This window comes from Mastacembelus armatus, chromosome 9 (assembly GCF_900324485.2).
Source record: "Mastacembelus armatus chromosome 9, fMasArm1.2, whole genome shotgun sequence".
NCBI classification, from domain to species: Eukaryota; Metazoa; Chordata; class Actinopteri; order Synbranchiformes; family Mastacembelidae; genus Mastacembelus; species Mastacembelus armatus.
This window is the reverse complement of record NC_046641.1, coordinates 11,090,722-11,115,402: the sequence shown is the minus strand read 5'-3', so window position 1 is coordinate 11,115,402 and position 24,681 is coordinate 11,090,722. Positions and strand designations below refer to the sequence as shown.

At 41.7% G+C, this 24,681-nt stretch overlaps 1 protein-coding gene across 14 annotated transcripts in view; it reads right to left on the bottom strand.

Annotated features, from left to right (window-relative positions):
• mef2cb (myocyte enhancer factor 2cb) overlaps positions 1-24,681 on the bottom strand; it is a 70,647-nt gene that overhangs the window by 25,914 nt on the left and 20,052 nt on the right. For all 14 annotated transcript variants that reach the window (XM_026322694.1, XM_026322697.1, XM_026322699.1 and 11 more), the window contains 2 exons: positions 13,350-13,560; positions 3,532-3,735 (listed from right to left, as the gene is read on the bottom strand). In XM_026322694.1, coding sequence (XP_026178479.1) covers positions 3,532-3,735; positions 13,350-13,403 — 258 coding nt within the window. In that variant the 5' untranslated portion in view covers positions 13,404-13,560. The remainder of the gene's footprint in view (positions 1-3,531; positions 3,736-13,349; positions 13,561-24,681) is intronic.

Sequence of the window (24,681 nt, the reverse complement as noted above, 5' to 3'; positions counted from 1 at the left end):
GGAAATCTATCTGCATGTTTGACTGTTTTATCTGGAGCCAGACTCAGAGTGCACTGTAGACCTGCCAGGGCGACACACTTGGACTCTGCTTGGACATCCAGTGATGGAGAATCTGCCTCTGTGTCTGCTTTCCAGAAGAGTCTAGATGTGCTTAGATGTCTCTTTGAACAATTAGCATTCATTTATTGGACCTCACCACTTGTTTATGTAACAGGTGATAAAACTGTGTAGTACATGTTTTTCCACAGTCTCTTGGGGGAGGCTGTGTGAGTTTAGATACCACTCTATCCTACATGGTAATACATGCAGCTTGGGATTAAGTGGAAGCATTCAAAACAGTGAAAAAAAAAAAAAAAAAACCCAAAAAACATGCTGCCACTTTGTTTCGAATTGCCACTGTATTTATCTAAATATAATAGGTTTTGGGCTGTCATGCATTGTGACATTAATAACTTGTAGCCATTTTAATTAGTAATGCTTCTTTTGTTTTGCCACTTGTGCTGAGAGGAGGTTTAGCTTCGGTTTCTTGGTCTTTAGCTTTCACAGATATTTGTGGAAGTGTCATTCCCAGCTGAGACGGTTTTCAAGTGAGTCATCAAGACCTTTTTTACCACTCGTCTCCCCCTTTGCTTTATCTTTCTTTTTCTATGCCTCATTTCTGTGTCTCACATACACTGATGACCCATACATAGATTCAACATATTGTAAAAAAAAAAACTATCTTAGAGATTCTGTATGGAAAAAACTGGATCAAAAAACACAAAAAAAGAGAGAAAAAGACTGAGAGAGAGAGACAGAAAAGCCCTCCAGCCTCTTGTAAACATGCTGTAGCTAGAGAGGCTGTGCAACGCTCTCAGTGCCACTCTCTCAACAACGCTAATTATCAACCAAAGACATGCTAATTACATAGAGCTTTATTGCTAATGTAGCAGGCCTCTATGCCAGCCGCCCACACTCTGAGCTCTGCTCCCCTACCTCTGCCTCTCCTCCCACTACACCTTCAGGCACAGCAGTAACAGAGGAAGAGAGATGAATGCATTTCTGTATACTTTAAAAGACAAGCGCTTTATATATCTTTGAAATTAGATATGTCACTTATAAGTTGTCATTTTTAAGATCTTATTGTTTCTAAGTGGAGGAACCGAGGCTTTCTTTTCTACACCCCTAAATCCAGACTGTCGTCTTGTTGTTGACCTCCTCTTCATCCTCCTTCCATCACAACAGGAAGTCCGCTTCGCTCCTGTCTCCCATCAAAACTCAATAATCCACCCACGTTCCTGCACCTGTGACGTAGCCTAGCAGCGGCACACAAGACACTGTGGGAGAGATCTGACCCCCGGTTCCCCTAGCTGCCCCTCTCCCTCCACACCGCCTCCTAAACGTGCGAGTGCCAGACCTGTGGCCAATCCCGTTAAAATGCCCCAGCTAGGGCTGAGGCCTCTTCAGATCGATTTATCTCGCTGTGAGACGCTCAGAGAGTGTGGAGTCTGAGTCCAGGGATCAGAGTGTAGGTAGAGCTCCACAGCAGTCTCCCCCACTAGGCTCTTTAGCCTCTTCCCCTGACACAGCTGTTTACACGTTAGCCATTCTATGCACTCTAATGGAGACAGTTGAAGAGAGCGCTTCAAAGCAGGGATATATGATCACAGCTAGTTTCTGAAACATGTGACAGTGCTCTACTTAGGTTCATCTGAAGGAGAATAATACACTGCTTAGACAGTGGCTGATGGGCCTGGTGCATACAGGCCACTGGTGCATTTAGGCACAATATAGATATAGATGACTGCTAAATGGGTTAATGTAAATGATGTAATGCAAAGAGGATTATTTTTATCCCTTCTAATACTTGGTAACTGTGGCAATTCATACTAATTTCTAAAAGGGCAAAGTAAGAAGAGTCTCAGTCTTAGCATACATATATGCTGATTATTTAATGTTTGATTAAATATTATCATTTGGCAGCAGCATTTTTTTTTTATTTGAGCTTACAAAGTTATAGCCTTGACTTTACTTTACAAAGACCTCATGCCACGTGGCGAAAGAGATTAAGCTGTTATGCAGTGGCTAGTGGATTTATTTGTGCTTCTAAATACTGTCCATTATAATGCACCCAGTCCATTCCCTTTGTTTTCATCATTAAGGTTAGACATATGTTGAGTGCTGTATTGCTTGATGTATGGGCTGCATTAACATGCTACTTATTTGATTGCACCAAATGGAAATGGCAGTGGAACAAAATAATGACAACAGCAAAGCACTGTTAGGCTTGCAGGACGTTGCAATGCATTAATTTAATTTTTTAACTTTCAAACATGAGATAAAGAAAGATGAAATTATATAAAGTTTGGCCAAATCCTTAAGCTCCTAAATTTCTTCAAAGCAGTAGATATTAGGTATCAATGTGTAAATTCAAAGGGTTTGTAGTCCGGGGCAGAGTGCCTGGAATAGCAGGAGTGTTGCCGGTCGGCCTGTGCACCCTGTGGGTGGGCAACAAGCCCGGGAACACCCTTATGAAAACATTAATACATGTCCCATGTTGTTTGATCCTGTCTTAGCCAGTCAGCTCCACAAATGCATGTGTGGCAGGAGTATACAATTATTATTATTATTTTTATTATATTATTTGGTCTTTTTAAATCCTGAGCTAACAGTTACCTGCATAAATTATGACTGAGTTGACCTTAAAATTAACATGATGCTCCCATCAAGTACCTCTTGAATTACAAACTGAGCATGTATAAAGAATAAAAATAAGTGAGTGTACAAACAGATAAAAATACCAAATGATCTGTGACATATTCATGCATTTATTTATTCAACAATTCTTTGTTGGACAGGTGCGGTTTAGTCAGCAAGAATAGTGTGAGTGTAAATGTATGTGGGCAAGAGAAAAGGATAAATTACATGAATACATGCATGTCTGTGTGTGTAGCCCACCAGGTTTTTCAGAGCTCCAGTGTGAATGTTGCATAACAGGTTCACGTTGAGAGCTTAAGGATCTGGGAGGGTGCGAGCGTCATTTCCTGGTTTATCTACTTGCCTACGGGCTGGCCTGGCAGCACTGTTTAACATTGCCCTGAGCCACACTAGAGACGTGTCCAAAGCAAATCGGACCAAAATCCTCTTCTAAGAGACACATCAGTATTGACAAGACACCCAGGGCCGGTGCTTACACAGGGGACAGACTCAAAGGTCCAGATCAATGACAGGCTACTTTTATGTTACAAAGTGCACATAATGCATGGAGGCACTTCACATAAACTTATTTCCTTTAAATTAATGATCTACTATGGGGTCTTAACACACCTTTTCTAAAAGTGATCAGTGTTAGGACTGAACCCTTGGGAAAGACCAACAAAGTATGGGAGCAATTATTTCTTAGGCTATGTTAGGTGTGAAGATCAAAAGAGAGAAGTAAGGGTTGCTAAATGAGTCATAAATGCTACAGCCATCTGTCTGCTTGTGTGTTTCTGTGTGTTTGCATGAGTGTGCACGTGTGTGTGTGCACGTCTGCGTTTTCTTGTATCTTACCTCCACAATATCGGAGTTGGTCCTGCTCTCATGAGGCTCGTTGTACTCGGTGTATTTAAGCAGGACCTTGTCCATGTCTGTGCTGGCGTACTGGAACAGCTTGTTGGTGCTATTGAAGATGATCAGGGCAATCTCACAGTCACACAGCACACTCAGCTCATACGCCTTCTTCATCAGGCCAAACTTTCGCTTTGTAAATGTCACCTAAAAAGAAAATGAAAAAAAAAGAAAGATTAAATAGGTAAAAACAGTGCACAAATAATTTGTTTTTATTCTCCAGCAGAGTTAGAAGACTGTTCATACATCTCTTAAACTGAATATTTCAGTGGCACCCACCACACAAATCCACCATTTTTCTGGACAGTGGTAATTATTTAATTATAACAAAAAGTCTCCCACCATAGACCTATTCATTCACTAATGCAGGAATAAATAAGAATCTGACATAATAACTTTTTCCTATTTAAAATGATTAGAAACTGTATTGATGGAAAATGAAGTCTGCTGATGGTTCAGCACTGACTGACTCTTACACTCTCTACTGTATCAGAAAAAAAGAAGCTGGGCTTGCATTTAGGGAACTGAAAATACTCTGTCTCAGACAGATAACGGTAAAGAAGATCAGTTATTGTTTGTACATCAAAGCACACAAAAGTTCATCATGGAACATATGTCGGGTTGGCTCATCCCTTTCATATGGGCCGAATGTGCACACTTTGTCACTCCTGATTTTACAGGACAGAAATATAAATATATTTGTAATTATTTTAATTTTAAAAAATTAAACAAATTGATGTCACACGCTGTTTTTTCACACCGATTTTCTGCCTTTTGTATTACCCAGTTAACAGCCTCTATTGTGAATAACACATCACTGATATGAAAAACAGGTTCCCTGACTTGAAGCTGTCGGTGAGTCCTCAAATAGTGACTGTGCAGTCAACATAAACCACAAAAACTGTCTTCTGTAATGGGACCTTTATCTCTCTGTGTGTGTTTGGGGGGTGGTTACAAGAGGCCCAAGACCAGCACCTTTAATAACACATACACACAAGTCCACACATTGTCAAAATAGAACAGCCTCTATGCCGCTATTGTTTGGATCAAAACTAGAGCAGTGAAAGTGAGTTAATTCCAGTGAGCTGCACCTGGTTTCTTTTCCAAGCCATGTGTGCAGGCTCTTTGGCTGTATGGGAAAAAAAGATAAAATGTGCCACTGCCAGCTTCCCTCACTGCTTTTTCTTAAAATTTCTTTTATTTTCTTGTGTGTATTATTTACACTGGAGATCTGTATTGACAAAGCTTTTTACAGCAAAGAAATACTGCCAGATCTATGCCCAGCTGGTAGTTAATGATCTCAGTTTGTTGATTAACTGCATGTTTGTCTATTCTTTTCTGACACTTAAGTGGGCCAAAAAAATACAGAGTGAAAACTTCTAACACTCAGTTAAACATGCTCTGAATACAGTAATAATGACTATGACTGTAGTCTGTCAAACCTTTACAAAGAAAGCCTTTAAAGAAGAGATTTCTGTGTGTGGTTGATCAAGGTAAACCATGTATAGATTTGTGGCATAAATCTATCATGCATTGCCCTTCACGTTTTCTTCTTACAACTTCAGGACCTGAAAGAGGAGAAAGGATTGAATGGATATTGATAGATAGTTTTGGATTACCTGAAATCATATCTCCCAGGATGCACTGGGGAAACTGAATATTAAACTACTCCTCACCTCCACCCCTCTTTCCCTCTGTCTCCCTCTCTGATAAGAGTGGGTAAAACCTTGCATAAACTGTAATATCCTTCCTCACCCTAAAAGTTTTCCAGGGACGTCACCGCATCATGCCGAGCTATCTGTGAGACAGCAAAGGCTGAAACCTGAGATGGCGAACGGATGGCGTTCTGACTCCTGACAACCCGGTGCCTGCAAAGTGCTGTAAGGCTCTTTTACTCGGCACAAACACTCATCTGATTCACGGACGACATACGGAGAAAAAGCTCCCCTGGGCTCTAAATACCATCCTGACATTTACACAGACATACTGGAATGTGAAAAAAACAAGCCTCATTCTTAACGCCTTAAGATCAAAAGGCATCTTGTGACAATACGATTAATTGTCATATCCAGCCCACTCTGAGCTGCATCGCCCAAAACTGAAACGTAAGCCATCTAAAGGGGTCTACAAGTCTTACAACTGCAGACCTAAAGTAGAAATCGTACATGAGCAAGTAAATAAGATGACAGGACTGTAGGACATAAGGTCAAAGCAGAGTATTCAGGAAGAGGACATGTAGAGTGTTGTCTTCCCCTGGTGTTTTGATGCAAGGGGCACAAGGGGCAGACACAGGACACAGCTAGCTGCTGGCCCAGCTCCGTTATCACCCACTCACTCACTCACACACACACTGTGCTGGGGCCATTAATGTTTCAAAAGGTGGCACGTGGTACGCACAGTGGGCTGTGTGTGAGTCCCAGTGGTCCAGAGGTGTTAGTCTCAAAGGGGAGGTATACACATGTTGGCTCAGATAACTTGCATTTTAGTGAACCACTCGCAAACATCAGCATAACCACACACACATACAAACACAGCAGTATAATGTAACAAGCAACTTGGAAGCCACTCCACTCATTATCTGCTTCTCATTTCAACATGTAAAAAAGAAGAGCGGAATCCAGTCCAAGTTGTCTTCAGCCTCACACTTTAAATGGGGATTTGTGCGTGCATTTCCCACATATTATAATTCACACATAGCCTGACTTTAACAACACCACAGGAAGAAAATGAGTGTGATTATGAAAAGCCTTAACTGACCAAACAATAACACCTACATAAATATCACATTGCACCCCCACATCTCAATCTGACACGTACAACCTGCTACCTCCAAATCCCATATATTACTAATGCTATGCACATATGTCCATAAATACACAGCCATATATGGTGCATGCTTGCTTGAGCAAGTACATGAGCACCCATTATAAAGGATAGTTGGCTTGCACATAAATGCTTTCATAATGGTAGGCTAAATACTGGTGCAAACATGTGGGATGTGCTAATTTGTACAGTATCTCTGCTATACGAGCTTATGTTAAATATTAAATTTGAGGTAAGTTTGTCGTTTGACTTCTTGGCCTCTCATGATGATATCTTGTGTCCCTTTTAGCCCATCACCATGATGTCACCAGTAGTCTTTCCTGTACTAGCGCTCAATACAGCAATCTCTCACACCACAGCTGTAGACCTGTATTCAAGGAGCTACTACTCTGCACTCTGAGTGGGTAAAAACAGTTACTAAGAACAGTACACCTCTACAAACATTTACAGATACCCTATGGTATGGGGTCAGCCATTGTAAAGTTTGTATTGTATTGTATAGATCATATCTTAAAATAATAAACTAGTATGGCAGTTAACTTACTTTGTAAACAAAATACATCATTTCATGATTTTTTTAAGTAAAAGAATGAATAATCACTGCTGAAATCAGAGTTATTTATATTTTATTTCCAATTAATAATTTGAATTTGATCCTGTCAATCTGACAGTATATATTGTAGGTTTTGGATTACAACAATACAGATTTCCTTTATTTAGTATGGCCTTCCTTGTTGTTATACCAAAAAACAAAAAACAAACAAAAAAAACCTCACTGTAAACTACCTGTGTGTCAGTGTGGGTGTTGTCTTTGTATCTTTGGTCAGTGAGTGTTAATGACAGACAGCGTGACAATACAGCACGTTTGTATCTGTGTGTAGCAGTAAACAAGACCAGTGCTAGTGTCTGTTTGTGAACCCAGTGTCTTTTCACAGTAAACACAATTTTTTTTTTTCCAACAATCACTGAGGTAAACCCTGAATCATAGCATAATGGGACATTTAACTTTCAAACTACCATTGTAGGACAGTGTCTGTTTATTCCTGTGAAGTGGTTAGAGGCTAAAATTCTAAACCTAGCACATGTTCTTTTGGTAAAAAGATGCAAGACATGTTTTTCAGGATAACTTTCAAAACTCAATTATCACTATCTATTCTGCATTTACAACAAAGACATCATTAAGGAATGTGTGTTTGGCACTTAACTTGCCACTGTTCACTACACTAGCCAAATTTCACAACAACAGCTCAAGAGATTACTCAATTACGGAAAAGCTCATGGCAACAATAAAAGATGGCACATAGTTTTCCTTCAAAATTTAGGCTCCTTTCTTAAATGCTGTGAAAGAGACCAACTCCCCATTCCCCATCAATTCACAACCCCATATCTCCTTAAATTTTATAGAGCAGTTATCTAGTACTACTCTCACTTATTTTGGCATATAACAAGCACTCACTAATAGGCATAAGCAAGACTCATAGTGATACACATGTCTTATTCATTCACCCCTACTATCCTCCTCCACAACCCCATCCCATGAGAGAATTAGATGCATGCTCACACAAATGCATTCAGACACACAACCCTGTAAACACCTAAACATGTTAACATCACATCCCGTCTTCATTCAAGTCGCTCCAGTTCATTTTTGCTTGTATTTCTTTTGCTCCATTCCACATACATTTGTTTGTTTATTTGTATGTAATTATACATATTCTTCCATTGGAAAATTACCAAAAAAAAACATTTCTAAAAATGAAATAGTTAGTTCTGCTCTGCACAATTGACCTGTCATGTTTCGTCCGGCAAAGAAAAGGAGAAAAACGCCCAGAGAAGAAAGGAGGGATAGCCGCTGATTCTCTGCCACGAGAGGGGATAGAAAAAGAGAGTAAGGAGGAGGAGGGAGAAGAGAGGGGGCGGACGCACAGGAAGCACATTTGTATGCATTTCCTCTCATAACAGGAAGAGGCCAGTGGCTTCCCCTTCACAATGGCTTCGCTTCTGCTCCCCACCTCCTGCCTGCTTCCCTGGGGGAGGAGGAGGTGGAGGAAGAGGAGGAGTGGGGAGACAGGCACCAAAAACTGCTGGTTAGCAAACCAAACATGGCTGTTCGGGGACACACTCACGCAAGCACACACACACATCAATGTCAGTCAGCTATAGAGCAGCACAATTTGTCTTGAGACAAACACTTATCCCATTGTCAGGGACCAAGCAGGAAGACACGGGCTTACGCAAAAGGAATAAGCAGAGCCCAAGACCTGGGCCTGAACTCTGTCTCACAGCCAAAGAAGCCGTTAAGAGGGGCATTACGACAAAAGAGGCTTTGTCCTACCTCTAATATATGCTATGCTCTTCTCTCTCCTCAAAACCCCACTTATCATCCTTTTTCAGTGCACATTCATTATACAGTAGGAACAGGAGGCAGCAGACTCAGAACATTTCTTCTTTCAGTGTCTAAATCGAAAGTGTCCACTTTGAGTAGTTAAAAGCTAATCTGTGAAACCGACGGAGACCAGAGTGCTATCTTAATTATGCCAACTTTAGTTTTAGGTGCCTATCCTAAAATACACAGCAGTTTAGACTGTTCTTACCAGAACTAGTAATTACATTTCAGGACATCACTGAAATGGCTGGCTATGCTTCTTCTGTCTATGTTCCTGTTTATGCTGAAAACCGCAACTGGAAAAGGATATACCCACTGACTAAAAAAATGGATGTTACATTGCAAGGCCCAAGTTAGTGGCCGGAATGACAAAAATAACTCTGCAGCCATTCATTTGAGGTAGATAAACACTTTTCCTCTTATAAGAAGCTGAATGATTTAAACCAATTGTCACATAAGTTGTATATCCCCACTCATTTTAGTGATTTCTGCTGCAAAAAGATCCTGTTAACCCTCACAGCTCTGATTTTCCTTCTGGTTGCAGAATGGGAAGACAAAAATGGAGAAAAGATATAAAGGACGTGCAGATTATGGTCCAGTCCCTCAAAGTAATTTTTAAAACACACAAAAAACATTAAATTGTTAAATGCCAGCCTTAAAACTGTACACGCAGTATGTTTTCTAATATGATTTAAATTTTTTTCCCCATGAAATTTCACTTTCTTAAATGTTTAAAATACAACATGATAAACGAAGAGGCATTTATTTTGAAAATTCTAAGTCTAATCAGCCCAACAGCAGACACAGGAAAATAAAGAGAGGAAACTAGACAAACCATTAAGACTTTCTAGTGAGAGAAAAATAAATTGAGAGTGAGGTGAGAGAGCAAAATGAACCATGTGAAGAACATGTGAACCAGAAGCGAAACAAGAAATAAGTTGAGAAGGCAAAAGAGAATAAAAATACAACAGAGAGGAGGTGAGAGCTTAGTGAGCCCTTTTCAGGTGAGGTCTTGCAGTGCTGAACATATGACAGAGACGAGTGCCACTCGCTGTGGTAAAAAGATAGAGATGGTAGAAGGTGGGAAACAGGGAATTAGAGGAGGGGTGCAGGGGTGAGGAGCTACCCTGTGGGCCTCATTATTTTCCTGCTGTTAATTTCACTCGCACATTTTCTCACCCCGGTGCTGTTGATTGGAGAGAAGAATGCTTTGTCGTAGAAACAAAAAAGGCCCTTAGTGTAGATGCAGTGCTGCTGCTAACATAGAAGAAACATGACGTATGTAGCAAGGCATCTAAACATGTACTTTTTTAAAAAAAAAATCTTCTTCTAGCTTAGCATATGTTAGTGTGACTGTTTGTGGGAGTTGGGAGATCCTGTTGTTTTACTTCCTGTCACTGATGACCTGATCCATGTTTAACCTTTGGCCCTGGGTCCCTTCCCCCTTGGAACCAACACACACAGACACACACAGATTTGCACAAACAAGTCATCCTAAATTAAGCCCACTGAGTGTACTGGCTGGAAAGGTAACACTAATTAGACCCAATTGCAGTAAATTAGTTGACCCCCAAGACTGACTCCAGAGAGATACGTGTTTTAGATGTGTACACATGTTTACAAGAGTGTATTGGTCTATGCTGCATAGGCGAAAGACTAAATCTGCCATCGGAGTAAATTTAAAATCTGTTACGTCTCAAATCTATGCACACACAAACACACACACACACCTGCGCATGCATCTGGTACTGTAGGTGTGTGTGCCTGACTATCTGTGTGGCTGTGTGTGCGAGCTGGGGCAAGAGAGTCTGCTCTCTGTGCACAGCCCATGAGTTTATGGCACAGGGGGCTCTTTCATGTGCCCGAGGCTGGGAGAGGGTCTGAGTGGTCTGGGGGCTTAGAGCCAGGGCTCAGACACTGCTGCCCACTGTCCAGAGCACTGGGCAGCCAGTCAACGCCAGGGAGGCCTAACCCTTCTGCCCCTGCTCTGGGAAAGTGTTTCGGGGCCTGGGGGTGGCAGCCCAAAGTGGCCGCCCAGAGAGAGCCAGGCCCGGTGCCCAATATGATCTTACACACGCAGGGAACGCAGCGTAGCCCTGTAGGTGGCAAGGTAGTGTTGACAGCCGCACGGAGTGGTGCCACTCCAATGAGGGCTGCAGTCTAAAATGTGCATGGAATCAAGGGAACTATTAGAAAAAACTTTAAGCTGCCATTTTTAAATTAAACAAATCGTGATATGTACTAATATGTATGTTTTATACAACTTTGTAACATGTTGGATATTCATATTACATCATCAATCTTGCTATATATTATATATTTTGTTCAAAAGCAGAGCCAATCTCTTAAACACTGAAGACCACCAAAAGGCTTTAAGAAGACGCCCAAACTATTTAGACATAAAACAGTAAAAGTATTTAAAGAATTTGAGGTTGAAAGCAACACTACACAAACTCCCCTGGTGTTTATTTGGTTTAGGCTCTGGGATATTTCCTCAAAAAGGAAGTGAAAATATGCAAAGCCAAAGCTTCCGTTTTATTTATTTTTTTATTTTTAAGAAGAAAATTTAAGTTTCTGTGTCTTGTGATGTTTTCTTCTATGAAACGTGGTGATGTCATTCATTTATGCCATAGGTCGAATGACACTGAATTAGCATGCGGTGTTTTCCATATGACTTGATGACATCATATCAGGGGGAATCATTCACGCTAAATAAGTACTGTAAGCTATCATTTTAGAGATCAAAACAACAAATCCAGTGATATATTGATTTTCCCTTCCCGAACCCTGTGTCTCTCCTCTCCTCACACTGCTCTCTTTCCCTCCTCCTCTCCCTGTAAGTAAAGCCCGGATATCTCAGGCATCGATTCCCCTCAGGTGTCCTTCCTGTCTCCCTCTTTCCCTCCTTATCCTCAGGAGCCGAAGTGCCTGGTGCAAATGGCGGGCCAAGCCTAAGGTGGGATGAGAGAGAAGGGCTGAGATAACAGTAAGGAGGACATATGGGTGCCGCTGCAACACGATAGCTGTAGTCCTCATCGAAAACTCTGTGACCTCCTCTGTTCTTTCTCTCTAGACTCTCTTTCAGTACATGATTTAGAATATTTCCACACAGGCACATGCTCTCATACATCCTCCCTGCTTTTTAAATGCATATATTTATGTATGTATTTACAATACATTTTCCTTTCAGGGTTATATCTGTGACCCTAAAGGCACCCTGTTTCCAAGGTGGCACATTGTATATCATCATTACTGCAAGTTGTGTCTTTATCTCAGGTAAACTCACTTTCTCAGTCCTTTCTCATTATTGTCTTGTTACTAGACTTGTTGAGATCAGCCATGACAAAGGTCAAAATCTGCTTCAGTTACTTCTCTGGCATTGCCCAATCAATTCCTCGAGTCTCTTTATGTCACTTGCCTCAAATGACTGTGTATGATAAAAGTGCATTCTGAGAAATGGCCACGGAGCATTATTGTGTAAGTCACACAATAAAGATGTGGGAAATGCAATAAAGTGGGCCTGCTTTCCAGCAAGGAGTACATATATATATGTGTGTGTGTGTGTGTGTGTGTGTGTGTGTGTGTGTGTGTGTGTGTGTATGCACACACATTTTCTTGACCTGTGATCCAGGGGCCACATTAGCAGCGTATGGATCCAATTGGGCTGCCAGGAAGCTGACAAAGTGTCAGTGGTCAGTCGTGCCACAGGAAGTGATCGATAGTGGGCCTCGAGGGCAGTGGGAGAGCTCTGTCTCTATCTATTTCCTGCCACAGATGGTAGTGTCTGCTTGAATCATGCTGTCTACAATTTATTATGACTTTCTCAACTAAATCCAGCTGGTGTTAAAAGTGTCTTGTAAGAATTCCATTGTTGTTAGGTAGCTGTCAAATTACTATGTATTTATCTTTGGTGCTACGCAGAGGAAAGCTACAGCAGTCCTGGGTTTACTGATTTAGCTTAAGAAAAATATCATTTCAGTATTTGTTTCCCAGGCTGCCCTTCACCTCCACCCCATTTGGCCCAATCCAATGTGTCATCCCATCCTATCTCTGTTTGGATGTTTGTTTATATTTTCTCCCACCCTGCCTCTCCAAATCAACCACCCTCTGCCCAGTAATATTCCACTGCCAGTGAGCTAAACTGGGTGGCATGGTGTGAGAGGTTGGGTGTGAAGGGTGCTTCAGTTGTGTGTAGGCTGCATCCATCAAAGCAGGCAGTGATTTACAGACTAGATCTGGAGAATTACAAATTTACAAACGTTCTTATGCAAATCCATTTTTGGAGACTCCTGCTGCACTCGCAGTGGCTTGTGAGATTCAGAAGAAGCAAACCTGTCATTATAAGCCAATGGAACTCTTCCACCCAAAGCAATAACTCTGCTATCTGTGCACACACTCCTCTGTCCCTCAGTTCACATATTGCCCAGACTCCCAGAAGACCGTCACTGTTGAGGACTGTGTGGGGTGTAGGGTGTTTCTCCTTCCTCCCTCCTCCACCCCTCATCTCTCCCACCTTCATACTCATCCATCCTCCCATCCCCCAAGGACTTACCTGTCTGTTGCGTTCATCCATAATCCGCGTGATCTGAATCTTTTTCCTCCCCATCGTCCCCGTCTCTTTCTTTTTCCCCTCTTTCTAAAGAACTTTATGCTTTCTTCTCTCTCCCCTTTCTTCTTTCTCTTCACTCTTCTGCTCTTCCTTTATCTGTCTTTTTTCTGCTTTCTATTTGTTCCAATCAACTCAAAGATTCCAGCATCTGTACCTGCAAGAAAGAAAGGGGGAGGGGGAGGACAGGATAAGCATTAAATGAAATGAAATATAGCAAAATACTAAGAGAAAAAATAATAAAAGTGGCATCATGGCAGCCACAAGGGAGGGTGAAGAAAGACAAAGAATCTGTCAACAGTGTTGTGAGAACTGCTGTGTTTTTCACTGTCGATATCATGCAAATCAGTTTTTGCATTTTTTTCTCAGGCACCAACTATGAGAGGAGACAGCACTGTCAGGATCTCGCCTCGTTCACAGAGAGTTTGACAGTGTTTTGGAAGTGCCGCTAACTTAAATGCTCTAATCACCAACACTGTAACATTACCTCCAGACTGAGAAATACATTTTGTTTCTTCCCACGAAACTGCACTGTATTGACAGTGGAACTGCCAGACACAGCTTTTTCTACTCTATCTGCAGCCCAAAATGGCAGGCATGAGTTGCAGGATGGAGTACAGATGTAAAGCTGAGTTCAGTCTTAGCACATTCTGGCCAAACAAAGCTCAAAAAATAAGAAAAGGAAACGAACAAAGTGCCAAGACTCATCTTTTGAAACACAGTAAAAGTATGTTTCTTAGAAACTGAAATCAAAGAAAATTCCATCATGAACCTAATCCAGTGGGAGATATTGCATGGCAATGACTGCATCTGAGGAGCATCTGGATAAATGCACTTGTGCATTTGCTTGTGTGTGCACACAACGGATTGTGTATGTGTGTGTACCTGTGTTTGAGAAGAGCAGGCCAGCAGCTGATGATCTGGACTGCATGGACGAAGAAGAAAGCTGAGCTCCAAAAAGTTTGCGTGAGTTCCTGTGTGTCCATATGTAACCATGCATGTGTGTGTGCATCTGTTTGTGTGTGTATGTGTGTTCTTGTGTGAGTTTGGCTAAGCCAGAGCTCCAGTGCATCTCTCCAGAGTGCTAAAGTAGGCCAACCCAATCTATCTCAGGGAGGAGCAGAAGAACTGTTGTTGTGTTTTCTTTTGACAGTAGAGGTGATAACGTCCCTCGTTATGCAAATGAGCATCCCATTATTTAAGCTCAGTGCAATGCAGGGGAGCTGTCAGCGCCGTCACATAAAAAAAAATCCTCCATCTACCCTGCATTTTTTTTCTCTACTTTTCCCTTCTTCTCTCTTCTCTCCTTTCTGAACCAGATTTCCGGCACCTGGCAGCACAAGCATCAGACATTGATGTGGAAGACGACACCGCTTCACCAAAAGACATGTCAGTCTAAGTCTCTCTCGCTATCACTCTCTCTCTCTTCTCTTATACACCCTTGCTCTCTTCCTCGTTCTCTCATATTCTCTTTTTCACGCTCCCACACACATATATGCACATTGTAATGCACTTCCTTTCCCCTCCTTTCCTTTTTTTTATCTTCTCCTAACCTGAATCCATGTATTTATTGAGTAACATGCATGAGAAAGCACAAGAAAGCTCAAAACTCCTGAGGTGAGCACAGCACATTGCTATGAACTTGACCTCTTTGTGTTTGAGAGTAGGACATCAATAATGAAAGTGCGTAATAGGGACATTCGGGGAAACTTAGCGACAGACCAAGGCCTGTGGCAGTAGTACAACTACAACTACAATTTTTTTTATTTGCAGCAGAAAACATAGGGTGTGTTCCAGCTGTGCAAGGTTCATAGTGGAGTAGTGCTTAGTTTAGTTGGGACTAAAACTAGAATGAGGATGAGGGCCTTCAGAATCCATATGCATAAATATATTGGACTTAGTAAATATATTCCATTTGTAAAAAAAAAAAAAATAACATCACATTGATTATTTTTTATATTTTAAAATTCTCTGCCAAAAACATCCATCACACAAAAATGGAAAACAAAGTAAGACAATACAATTTGAACAATGATGAAATGCATGACAAAAAACTTCCTGAGTTGATGGTTTGGAATACGCCCACTTATGGAAGAAATGAGATACACACATAAATGAATCATTTGGCAGTTAGGACAACAGCCGGACTGCACCATCATAATAACAAGAAGAATTAAAATAACTCTGTGGCAGCTCTGAAGAGGCTATCTAAAACATTTTAGCATTGCTCTGCGCAAACACACCCATCCATAGACAGAAAAACAAAGAGCTGCCCTCTGGAAGAAAACAAAGAAGGATGTTGTCAGACAAACTAGGATTACAAGCCAACACTAAGGCGCTTGGCACAAGACAGCCAGACAAGGATATCAATCAAGCCGGCATACCTCAATCACAGGCTGACAGCATCATCCCCTCCCAGTCTTTGTGCTCAACACTACCCAGTCCGGGCAACGCTCCAAACAAGGAGGCGTTACCTCTGTGATCCCTGCCTCCTGGCCTCCACCGCCTCCTCGTTCCTCCCACAGCTCACTGAGCAGAGCTGAACCTCTCAATGTCAACACCCACTGGGGCAACACCTTAGGCCTTACGTAACATTAACACTAAGACTAAGCCCATGTCCTGAACATTTAATCCCTACTTTTGGCTCCCAGCACAAGCCAACTCTCCCTGAGGTGAGGCTCTGCTGCCGCTTAGCCTCGTGTTGGTCCCCCCCATCACCCCCACCCTCCCCCCTCAATGTTGCCTCCTCTACCTCCTCCTACACAACAACACAAGTACCCTTCCCTCCATCAGACACACACACACATTTTTTTCCTCGCACCCACCCCCGTCCCAAAGGAGTGCCAGGCAGCTCCTGGATAAGAACCGAATGCCCACCTCCTCACCGGGCTCCCTTTCGTCTCCTTCCCTCATGGATGAATAGCGCATCAGTTAAACTTAACAGATTACCACTGAATCACTCAATCCAATTTAGGCTCATGACGACAAGAGAGCGAAATGGAGGGAAATACATGAAACAAACATTGCTTAGTGAATGCAGTCAGGTGGCAGAGGGCAGTAATCCTCAGCAGGAATTTTTCACAGGGGACTGACACTGACACCCGACCTTGAGAGGGCAAATAAGGTGAGAGAGTAACAAGAGGAAAAATGAAGAGCGGAAGGCGTGACAGTAGAAAGAAGAAGAGATTTTTGTAAACCAGTTTATTAAGAAGTAGTAAGGCATAGGGAAAGAAGGAGTGTGCTTCAGAAAGTGAAGAAAACACAAAAGATCTTCTTTATCTTCTTTGTGGAGTTTGTCCAAAGGTATGCCTGCATTCACACTAGCACAGTAACTGGAAGACTGGACTGCTAAGGTCATAGAGCACACTAGCACCGAGTAGACAGAAGGACAATGGTTGTTCCTCTGCTAGTTTTATATCCTGGGTCCCAAGTCTGTGCTTTGAGTGGGAGAGGTGACAATGAAAGAGAAGGAGAATGGAGAGAGAAAAACAGAAAAACGGAGAGAAGAGAGGGAAATGGAGTGAAGCACAAAGAGGAATCTTCTGAACAGGCACCAGGCCTCTCCAGGGGGAGGGGAAGAGCTGTACCCACGACCCTCCCATCTGTTAAGCAGACGGACGAAGAGAGAAAGCTAGAGAGAGAGGGATGAAGGCTGGGGGAGGATAGGAGAGATGGAGAGGGAGCAACGATTCAGCACATAGATCTAATGAGCATTCTCTGTGTGTGTGTGCGTCTCAGAAGTGGAGCTGAGAGGACGATGAGAACATATACACTCAGTGCACCACAAGGCTTGATTCTAGGTCGCCTCTCTCCCAAGTGTTTAGTCACTAAAAACTAATATACAGCACATGGCGCTTTTTCACATTCTAATAGACAGTCTGTGGGGTACTTGTTAATGTGGCTTTCTTATTGAGGACAGATATTAAAGATGACTCGGAATCAAGGGGGCGACAAAAAGAGGAACTTTACCTTGACTCATGCTCGGAACTAATTCGTCATATTGAAAGACAGCTGCAGAGTTTTGTTTGTTAGCCAGGAGAAGGAACATGAGAGCAACTCAGAAGAACAGCACATGAACTCAAGTTCCAAGAACAAAAGCTGTGTCCATTAATTCAAAACATTATTTCTGCATTCAGAGAATTTAGAGGGAAAATGTTAAAAACGAAACCTCCATTCCCATAAATGCAAAGTGTGCAGAATTCTGCTGCTGCTGATATTCTCAAATCCTAATTCGATGCGTTATAGCAAATTGAGGAAGGTGATTTATCACAACACGATTGCCATGTTATTTTCCACAAAACTCCACTTCGGCAGTACAGCCTCAGCTCATGGTACATCTGTAACACATTTGGTAATCGCAATAAAATCAAAAAATATATATATATATATACATACAGACATATATATATATATATATATATATATACATATATGTCTGTATGTCTGTCTGTATGTATGTATAAAACGCCTGTATCGCCTGTCCTCCAAGGAAATGTAGTTGGGAGGATTTGAAATAACATATTACACTGCATTAAGTAAACCTTTTAGGAGGTGTATCGTACATTAAATAAACGTTCCCTCTTTTAAAATAAACTCCCATTTCCTCATAGAGGAAAAGGAAAAAAACCTCTAATATCATTTTCCAAATACAATCTGAATGTCAGCACACACTTGCAGAGCTCAATTTTTAAATTTGAAATCATTTTTTTACTTTTAGAACCTAATTTTCTTTTTTTTTCAGATGTGTAGAATTTTGGAGGCTTGTTTTTTTTTTTGTTTGTTTTTTTTTAGCTATGTGCTTGGTGCCAGTATACAGGTGGATGTGTTATTGAGTGTTTGTGCTTTTGATTTGGAAATAGTGGTGCACAGCAGTAAGGATGGATGTAGATATACCAGCAGAAATGAGAGCAGGGGAGGGATCAAGCAAAGGAACGAGTCGATGGCCAGGCAGGATGGGAACAGCAAAATGTGTATCAGGTCTCATTGTGCCTCTAATGTCATTACAGGCAGTGACTCCTCTATGTGGCACACCACACTCCCCATCTGTCAGAGCGAGATAGGCAGGGTGACGAATGGCTATCACTGCTACTTCCCTCAACCCCCACCACCCCCACCCAACCCACTCTAATGTCTGTATCTTTTTTTTTTTGAGTGCTGGGGGAGAAGAGTGACCTAAACCTGGGCGGTAGCCCATGCGTAGGTGGGCCTCTACGGCTCTGAATCTCAGCAGATATTAGGGCTAATTTAACATGTTAGCAGCTAAAGAGATTAGCAACACGTACATCTGGGGATTAGAGTGATAGTGGTGGATCATCTTATAATGTGTTCATTCTTTTTTTTTTTTTTTTTTCCATTGAGCGTTCTAGCTAAACTTGAATTTGAGTGACTGCAGTGTCTGTGTGTGTTCTTATGTGTGTGTTGGAGAATATGTCTTCACCTGTCTCTCTCTATTAGCGCATGGTTTAGTTGGATCATTAGCGAGACAGAGACTGTTTCACATGTATTCTATTTTCAATCTCAGTGTGCCTTAGAACTGAGACACCTGTCTATTGATGAGGAGGAAAGTGAGCCAATAGCCTGTGGTTGGCACAAGTTTTATCCAGTCTGTCAAGCACTTGTAAGAGTGATTGACATTATGGAACAAAGTATATTGTTATAAGTAGCAGCTCCAGTGCTACAAGATGAGCTCTCAATTTCTTGCCAACCAATTTCTCAACTTAAAACTTCATATGTCAACTTTAAACTTAATTGATTTTCGTACTAATGAGACTCTGCCAGCTCTGTGTCCCCTCTTATCCTTCAATCCAACAGCTCTGCCCCAGGCTCTTGGAGGACAGAAAGCCAGGAAACACACACACAGCTCAGCGGAAGGATGTGACATCAGCAGGCGCAGACAATCAAAGGTGCTAAAGGTGCTTCCTTCCCCAAATCACTCTGTTAACAGAGCAGAAATTAGCATTCAAAACCTACTCATCACTCTTGCCTTTCATCTCCTATAGCAGATATATAATGCAAATAAACAACAACATACTATCTGAATATGATGATGACCTTCAGCTTTACTTTGAGCTCCCTAAAACAGGCGTTTTGCTTTTTTTGGCCAAAGACCTCATATACTCCCAAAATCTTAACTCATAATGTTTCCATTTATTATGAGGCCGCAGAAAATAGAATTAGATAATTATTATTTGCATTTAATTATTTTCTATAAATATACTGGCTAACTGGCTTCATTGTTTTAATGATATACTAAACAAAATGTTCAACGTATACTTTAAGCACATTTTTGGTAACTACAACAATGTGATTGGAGCAGCACGAAACAAAGTCACAATAGCAGCGTTTAGTATTATTGTACTTTCTACTTTGCTTTAATAGTTTTCCATCACAGCAGTAGTCCAGTGGAAATAGGCTGAGCATTTCTAAAAAAAAAAAGTGACATTTCAATTTTATTGAATTCCACTAAACGAGCAAAAATAGGCTACATAATATGCAGAAGCACTAATACAAGGAATATGATTTGTCAGCTTTTCATGTAAATTGTAAAGTTATGCAACATTTTCATATGCTGTATGTATATCTTTATTTATATTTTTTATGGTGAATTCAAACTAGTTTACTTTTAATATTTAATATCTTTTTCAGATGGAATGCAAATTCTAAATTTATGTTTTAACAGAAAATATTGACTATATAATTTTGAGTTTTCCAATTAATTAAATTCAATCAGGCATGTATTTTTACTTTCTAGATTTCAATATGAAATTGTAGATGATGAGATACATCTACAGCTTTATAGTATCAGATGATTGTAATGAGCGAGTAGAAATAAGGACAGTAGAGCATGAAGTCCTGCCTTTCGTTTGGGCAGCTGCACATCTCACTCAGCACCAGCAAACAAAGGCCTTGGGCCATCAGAGCCCGCAATAGAGACAGGTAGCCATCCGTCAGAGTCAGCATGGAGACAGGTGAGAGCCATGTTTCCATAGCCCGCTGCTGACTTCCCCAAGGACAAAATGACTTGACACAATGTGTCAACCTCCCCCTTTGAAAAGGGGCCAAGGGCTGTAAAGCTGCAGCTGCTAGGCCAAAGGCAGATGAGCAAGAGGGCACACGTGAAAGCAAGGTAACGCCAGACAGATGGGAACAGGGAGGAACAGTAACCTGTGTGGTTAAAAAGGCATTCCCTGTCCATTGTCAGCAGCGTTTTGTTGTGACAGTGGTTTACAAGTACGGGTGATAAACCTAACTTAAAGGATCACAGTGGGAGTCTTGCCATAGACATACCCTTGTGCCATGCTAGGAAAAAATGGTATCAGAAAAAAAAAAGGAGAAGAGAAGAAAAAGCAGAAGCAAAGGCGCACCACAATTTAGAGGCCCCGGAAAGACTGGAATGAATCACTATTTAGTGCATTCAGTCTTTCCACAGCATGAGCATGAGCAGGCCAATGGACACATTCAAGTATAAAGTACTTATCTGTAGATGACAAGAGAAAAAAAAATGGTACAAGCAGGAAAGAGAGGAGTTTGGCATAAAGGATAAAAATGAAAGGTACTAAAATGGTTTTGAACATGGAAGTGGTGCAGATTGTGGTAGTACACACATGTGATGTTTATACATAAATAACTTCACTTAAGTTTCACTTTATTAACATAGTCCTAGCTTCTTTCACTTCTTCCTCTCTATCTCTTCCTCTCTGTCTCTCTCTCGCGCTTTTTCCAGCCATTGTAAGTTATTTACAAAGCTCTGCTGCGGGTCAAGTTTTCCAGTGAGTGTAAACCACTGTCTCAGTTCACATGTTGTCCCGGGTGCCACAGGCCCCAGGTGTAACCAACTGTTGACACCAAAGGAACGGGAACAGAAAACGAGCACACGTGTACACGAACGCAGTCACAAATCACGCACTCACAAATCTACGAGAACAGATAGATCCTCCCCTGCTTATAAATTATCTTCAAAAAAACAAGCAACACAGTAATGAATGAAGAACCAGTGCAGTGAAACTGTTGCATAAACCCTTAAATGAGTGTACCCAGCCCCCACAGGAACAGCCAAGAGTCATGTCACTAAGAACACAAAGCACTGACATATTCACCCAATTATGTTCCCTGCCGAGTATGACAATGTCTCAGGATGTTAGCAATGTTCTCCAGAGGGCGAGAAGGGCAGTGAGAGAGTGTGTGCATGTGTGTGGGTTCATGTCAGAGGTTTGAAACTGAGGGCTCACTGCTTCATGGGGCCACTTATGTTCAAACACAGCAAACTTCATAGTAGTCGCATGCCCCGTCTCCCCCACCACCACCACCCCCTTGCCCCCTCCATCCTCCTCTGTATCAACACCAGGCATCCTGGTTAAGATGATCCACTGATGATTTCATCACACCCCCACTCCTTACTCTTTCTCTTTGCCACAGCATTCTAATCACCCTAATTAAAAGCTTTGTTCATTTAGAAATCTCTGATGACAATTTGTTTCACTCTACCCTACAGCAGTGGTGGCTGTGAAGAGAGGAGAATTAAATTTGATCTTCTGACAGCAATTATTAAATGCTCCCTCCTGGCTTCAATTAAGGCCTGCAGGCTAATGCTAACATGGCTAACCCTCACGCAACCACGAGGTGCCAGCTCACTTCCTTTTTCTTCACCCGCTTCACTTTGTCACCCTTTTCAGCATGTACACGTACATGCGGTGGGTCCTTCTGTATTTATGTGTGACAGTTTGGTGGCTTGGAAATGAATGCGTACTTATGGGTTACTGTCTCTTTTGCATAATTGCTGATGGGAAGGGGTAAATAAAATGCTTTCCTTTTTTCAGTGTTTGTTGTAACCACGTCTGGATACTGGCAGACCTATAGGGAAGTTGTGGAATTTACTATTTTTCTTGGCCTCATCAGCAACTTTCCTTTTCAAAATAATGCTGTTACTTGAAGTGATTCTCATTATTATTATTATTATTATTATTATTATTACCTATAACCATGACAAGCAGATAATAAAGCTGTTGAACACTGGTGATCTCCTTTGTCTTCTCTTTTTTTTTTCACTGTGCTGAGGGCTTCAAATTTGAGCATAAAAATTGACAAAACAGACACTTGTCATAATTATCGCACTAATAACGTGTAGGTTCATGTTTGGTTGTGTGTGTGCCTCACAGGGATCAGATTAATCCTTAGAAACAAAGACCACAAAATTGTAAACAGTTAGCACTCTAAACAACACTGCCTCTCCCTGTTGTTTTGACACTCCAACCATATTACATGTCATGGTCGCAGCCTTGCTAAACTGAAGTGAGAGCCACACTTTTGAGTCTATGCACAGTGTGTGGGTAATTTGCAGAGAAGTAGAAGGTTGCACACTTCAACAAGGATGTCCTTCATAGAGTCGACCTTCTCTTTTTTTTTTCTTCTTCTTCTTCTGGTCCCTGTGCTCTGCAACGAAACCGAGTAACCTAGATCGTAGAGCAGGGAGAGAAGGGGATTGCGTGTGACAGACAGAAAGGAGGAGAGACAGAAGCAGAGAGATGAGCAAAAGAAAGAGTAGGACACGTTGAAGGAAGATAGAGTCACACTTTGACATCACACAACAGACCTCAACACTTAAAATGCTAAAAAAAAAAAAAAAAAACCCTCTACTAAGATGATGTCAGGTTCACTCCTCTTTTTTTTTTTGGTTACCACAAGCTGATTGTGCTGATTATTGGTGAGCATTGTTTTCCTGTTGATGCTGTGCATCATTAAACAGAAATTAGTCCACTGTCAGTGTTTGTTTAAGTGAGATTTCCAGGCAATGTCTCTTTACCACAGACTCACACATGCACACATACACTCACACAATGTAAACTTGAGACACAAGCTGTATGCTCTACATTTATAATTTATGTTACCCCTGTGATTTGTTTCAAGTCCAATTCAAGTGCCTTCAAACCTAAGTAAATAATATATGGTACATTAAAACTTTTTTAATCTTTGTTATAAAAAATGGACATAAAGTCCATAAAAATATGAATCTCCCTCAGCACAAAGCTTGAACGTTTCTACTTTCACGCTGCTTTACACGTTCCCAGAGGAGTTCTGGGGGTAGGGTGTATGAGGAAAAAGGTTGTATGGAGTGTGGAGGGAGTGTGGCGACATCCAGTACCTACAGATCTGCCTCTGTTTAGGGGAGTGGCCCCATCAAGGCCAAAGCCGGGCCAGACCAAGTCCAAGCCTCTCATTAGTCATCGGCTGGGTGCCGCGCTCCTTTTTGGAGTGGTTAAGGGGGAACCGGCAAGGGTCTGGCAGTTACACTGTACTCCACTCCCAGCACCATCACAACCCGACCTCATCAAAGCGAGCGCTCGTAATTTGTCACAGAAAGCAGCCAATTAACATATGTTAAGGGAGGAGGGAGGACAAGAAGAAGGGAGGAGAGGAGGGGAGGGCGAGTGAAAAAAGATAGTGTATGATTAAAGAGTCTGCACAGCTGCACAAAATCAAGATGGCAAAGAGAGGTTTGAAAGAGACCTCAGACCCAGTAATCTGATAAAGCTTACTGTTACTTAACCCCCATAAGCAAGGGAGAGAAGGAGAGACGGGGAGAATGAAATAATAGAGACAAACAAATATTAAATTACTGCTGTGAAGCTACAAGCTTTGGCAGAGCTCCTCTGCTCACAGTATGTGGCTACAGTGAAGGCCACTGTATCACATGGAGATGACCCCTCTTGCCAAAGCACTACTGCTGTTTGACCATGCTCTATTTTTAGCTCTGTGCTCACCATTATGCTAAAATCTGCTTTTTTAAGCTCTTCCTTTATTTTAAAACGTGAACGCCAGGTGCAGTGCCACAATTTAGCTCCCTTTCTCATGAAACAAAGACGTCCTTTTAATTTTTCATTTATTTTTCTGTCACAAAGTCTCAGACAAGTTGCTTACATTCTGACTTGTTTGTTTGCTTTCAAATTCTTGTTCCTCATGGTTGGTTTTTAACATGCTGTGTGTGGTTATTTATGCATGTGTGCATGTCTGTGTGTGACTGTGCGTCTAGACGCATGTGTCTGTGAGTGTGTGTGTGTGTGCATTTACATGTCTGTTTTTGTTGGTGTTGTAGGAACATCTTGTGAAGTGAGTTGTGTGATAGTTTGCCTTGTTGTTGGATACGGTGGCAGGCTGAATGCATTAGCAGTGCACACCGATGCCATTCTGTGTTCTGTCGTCTCTCAGCCACCTCTGCCTTGTCTCTCTACAGCAACTGATCACACGGGCTGACAAACAAGTTTGGGTCTTCGTCTGCCGCACC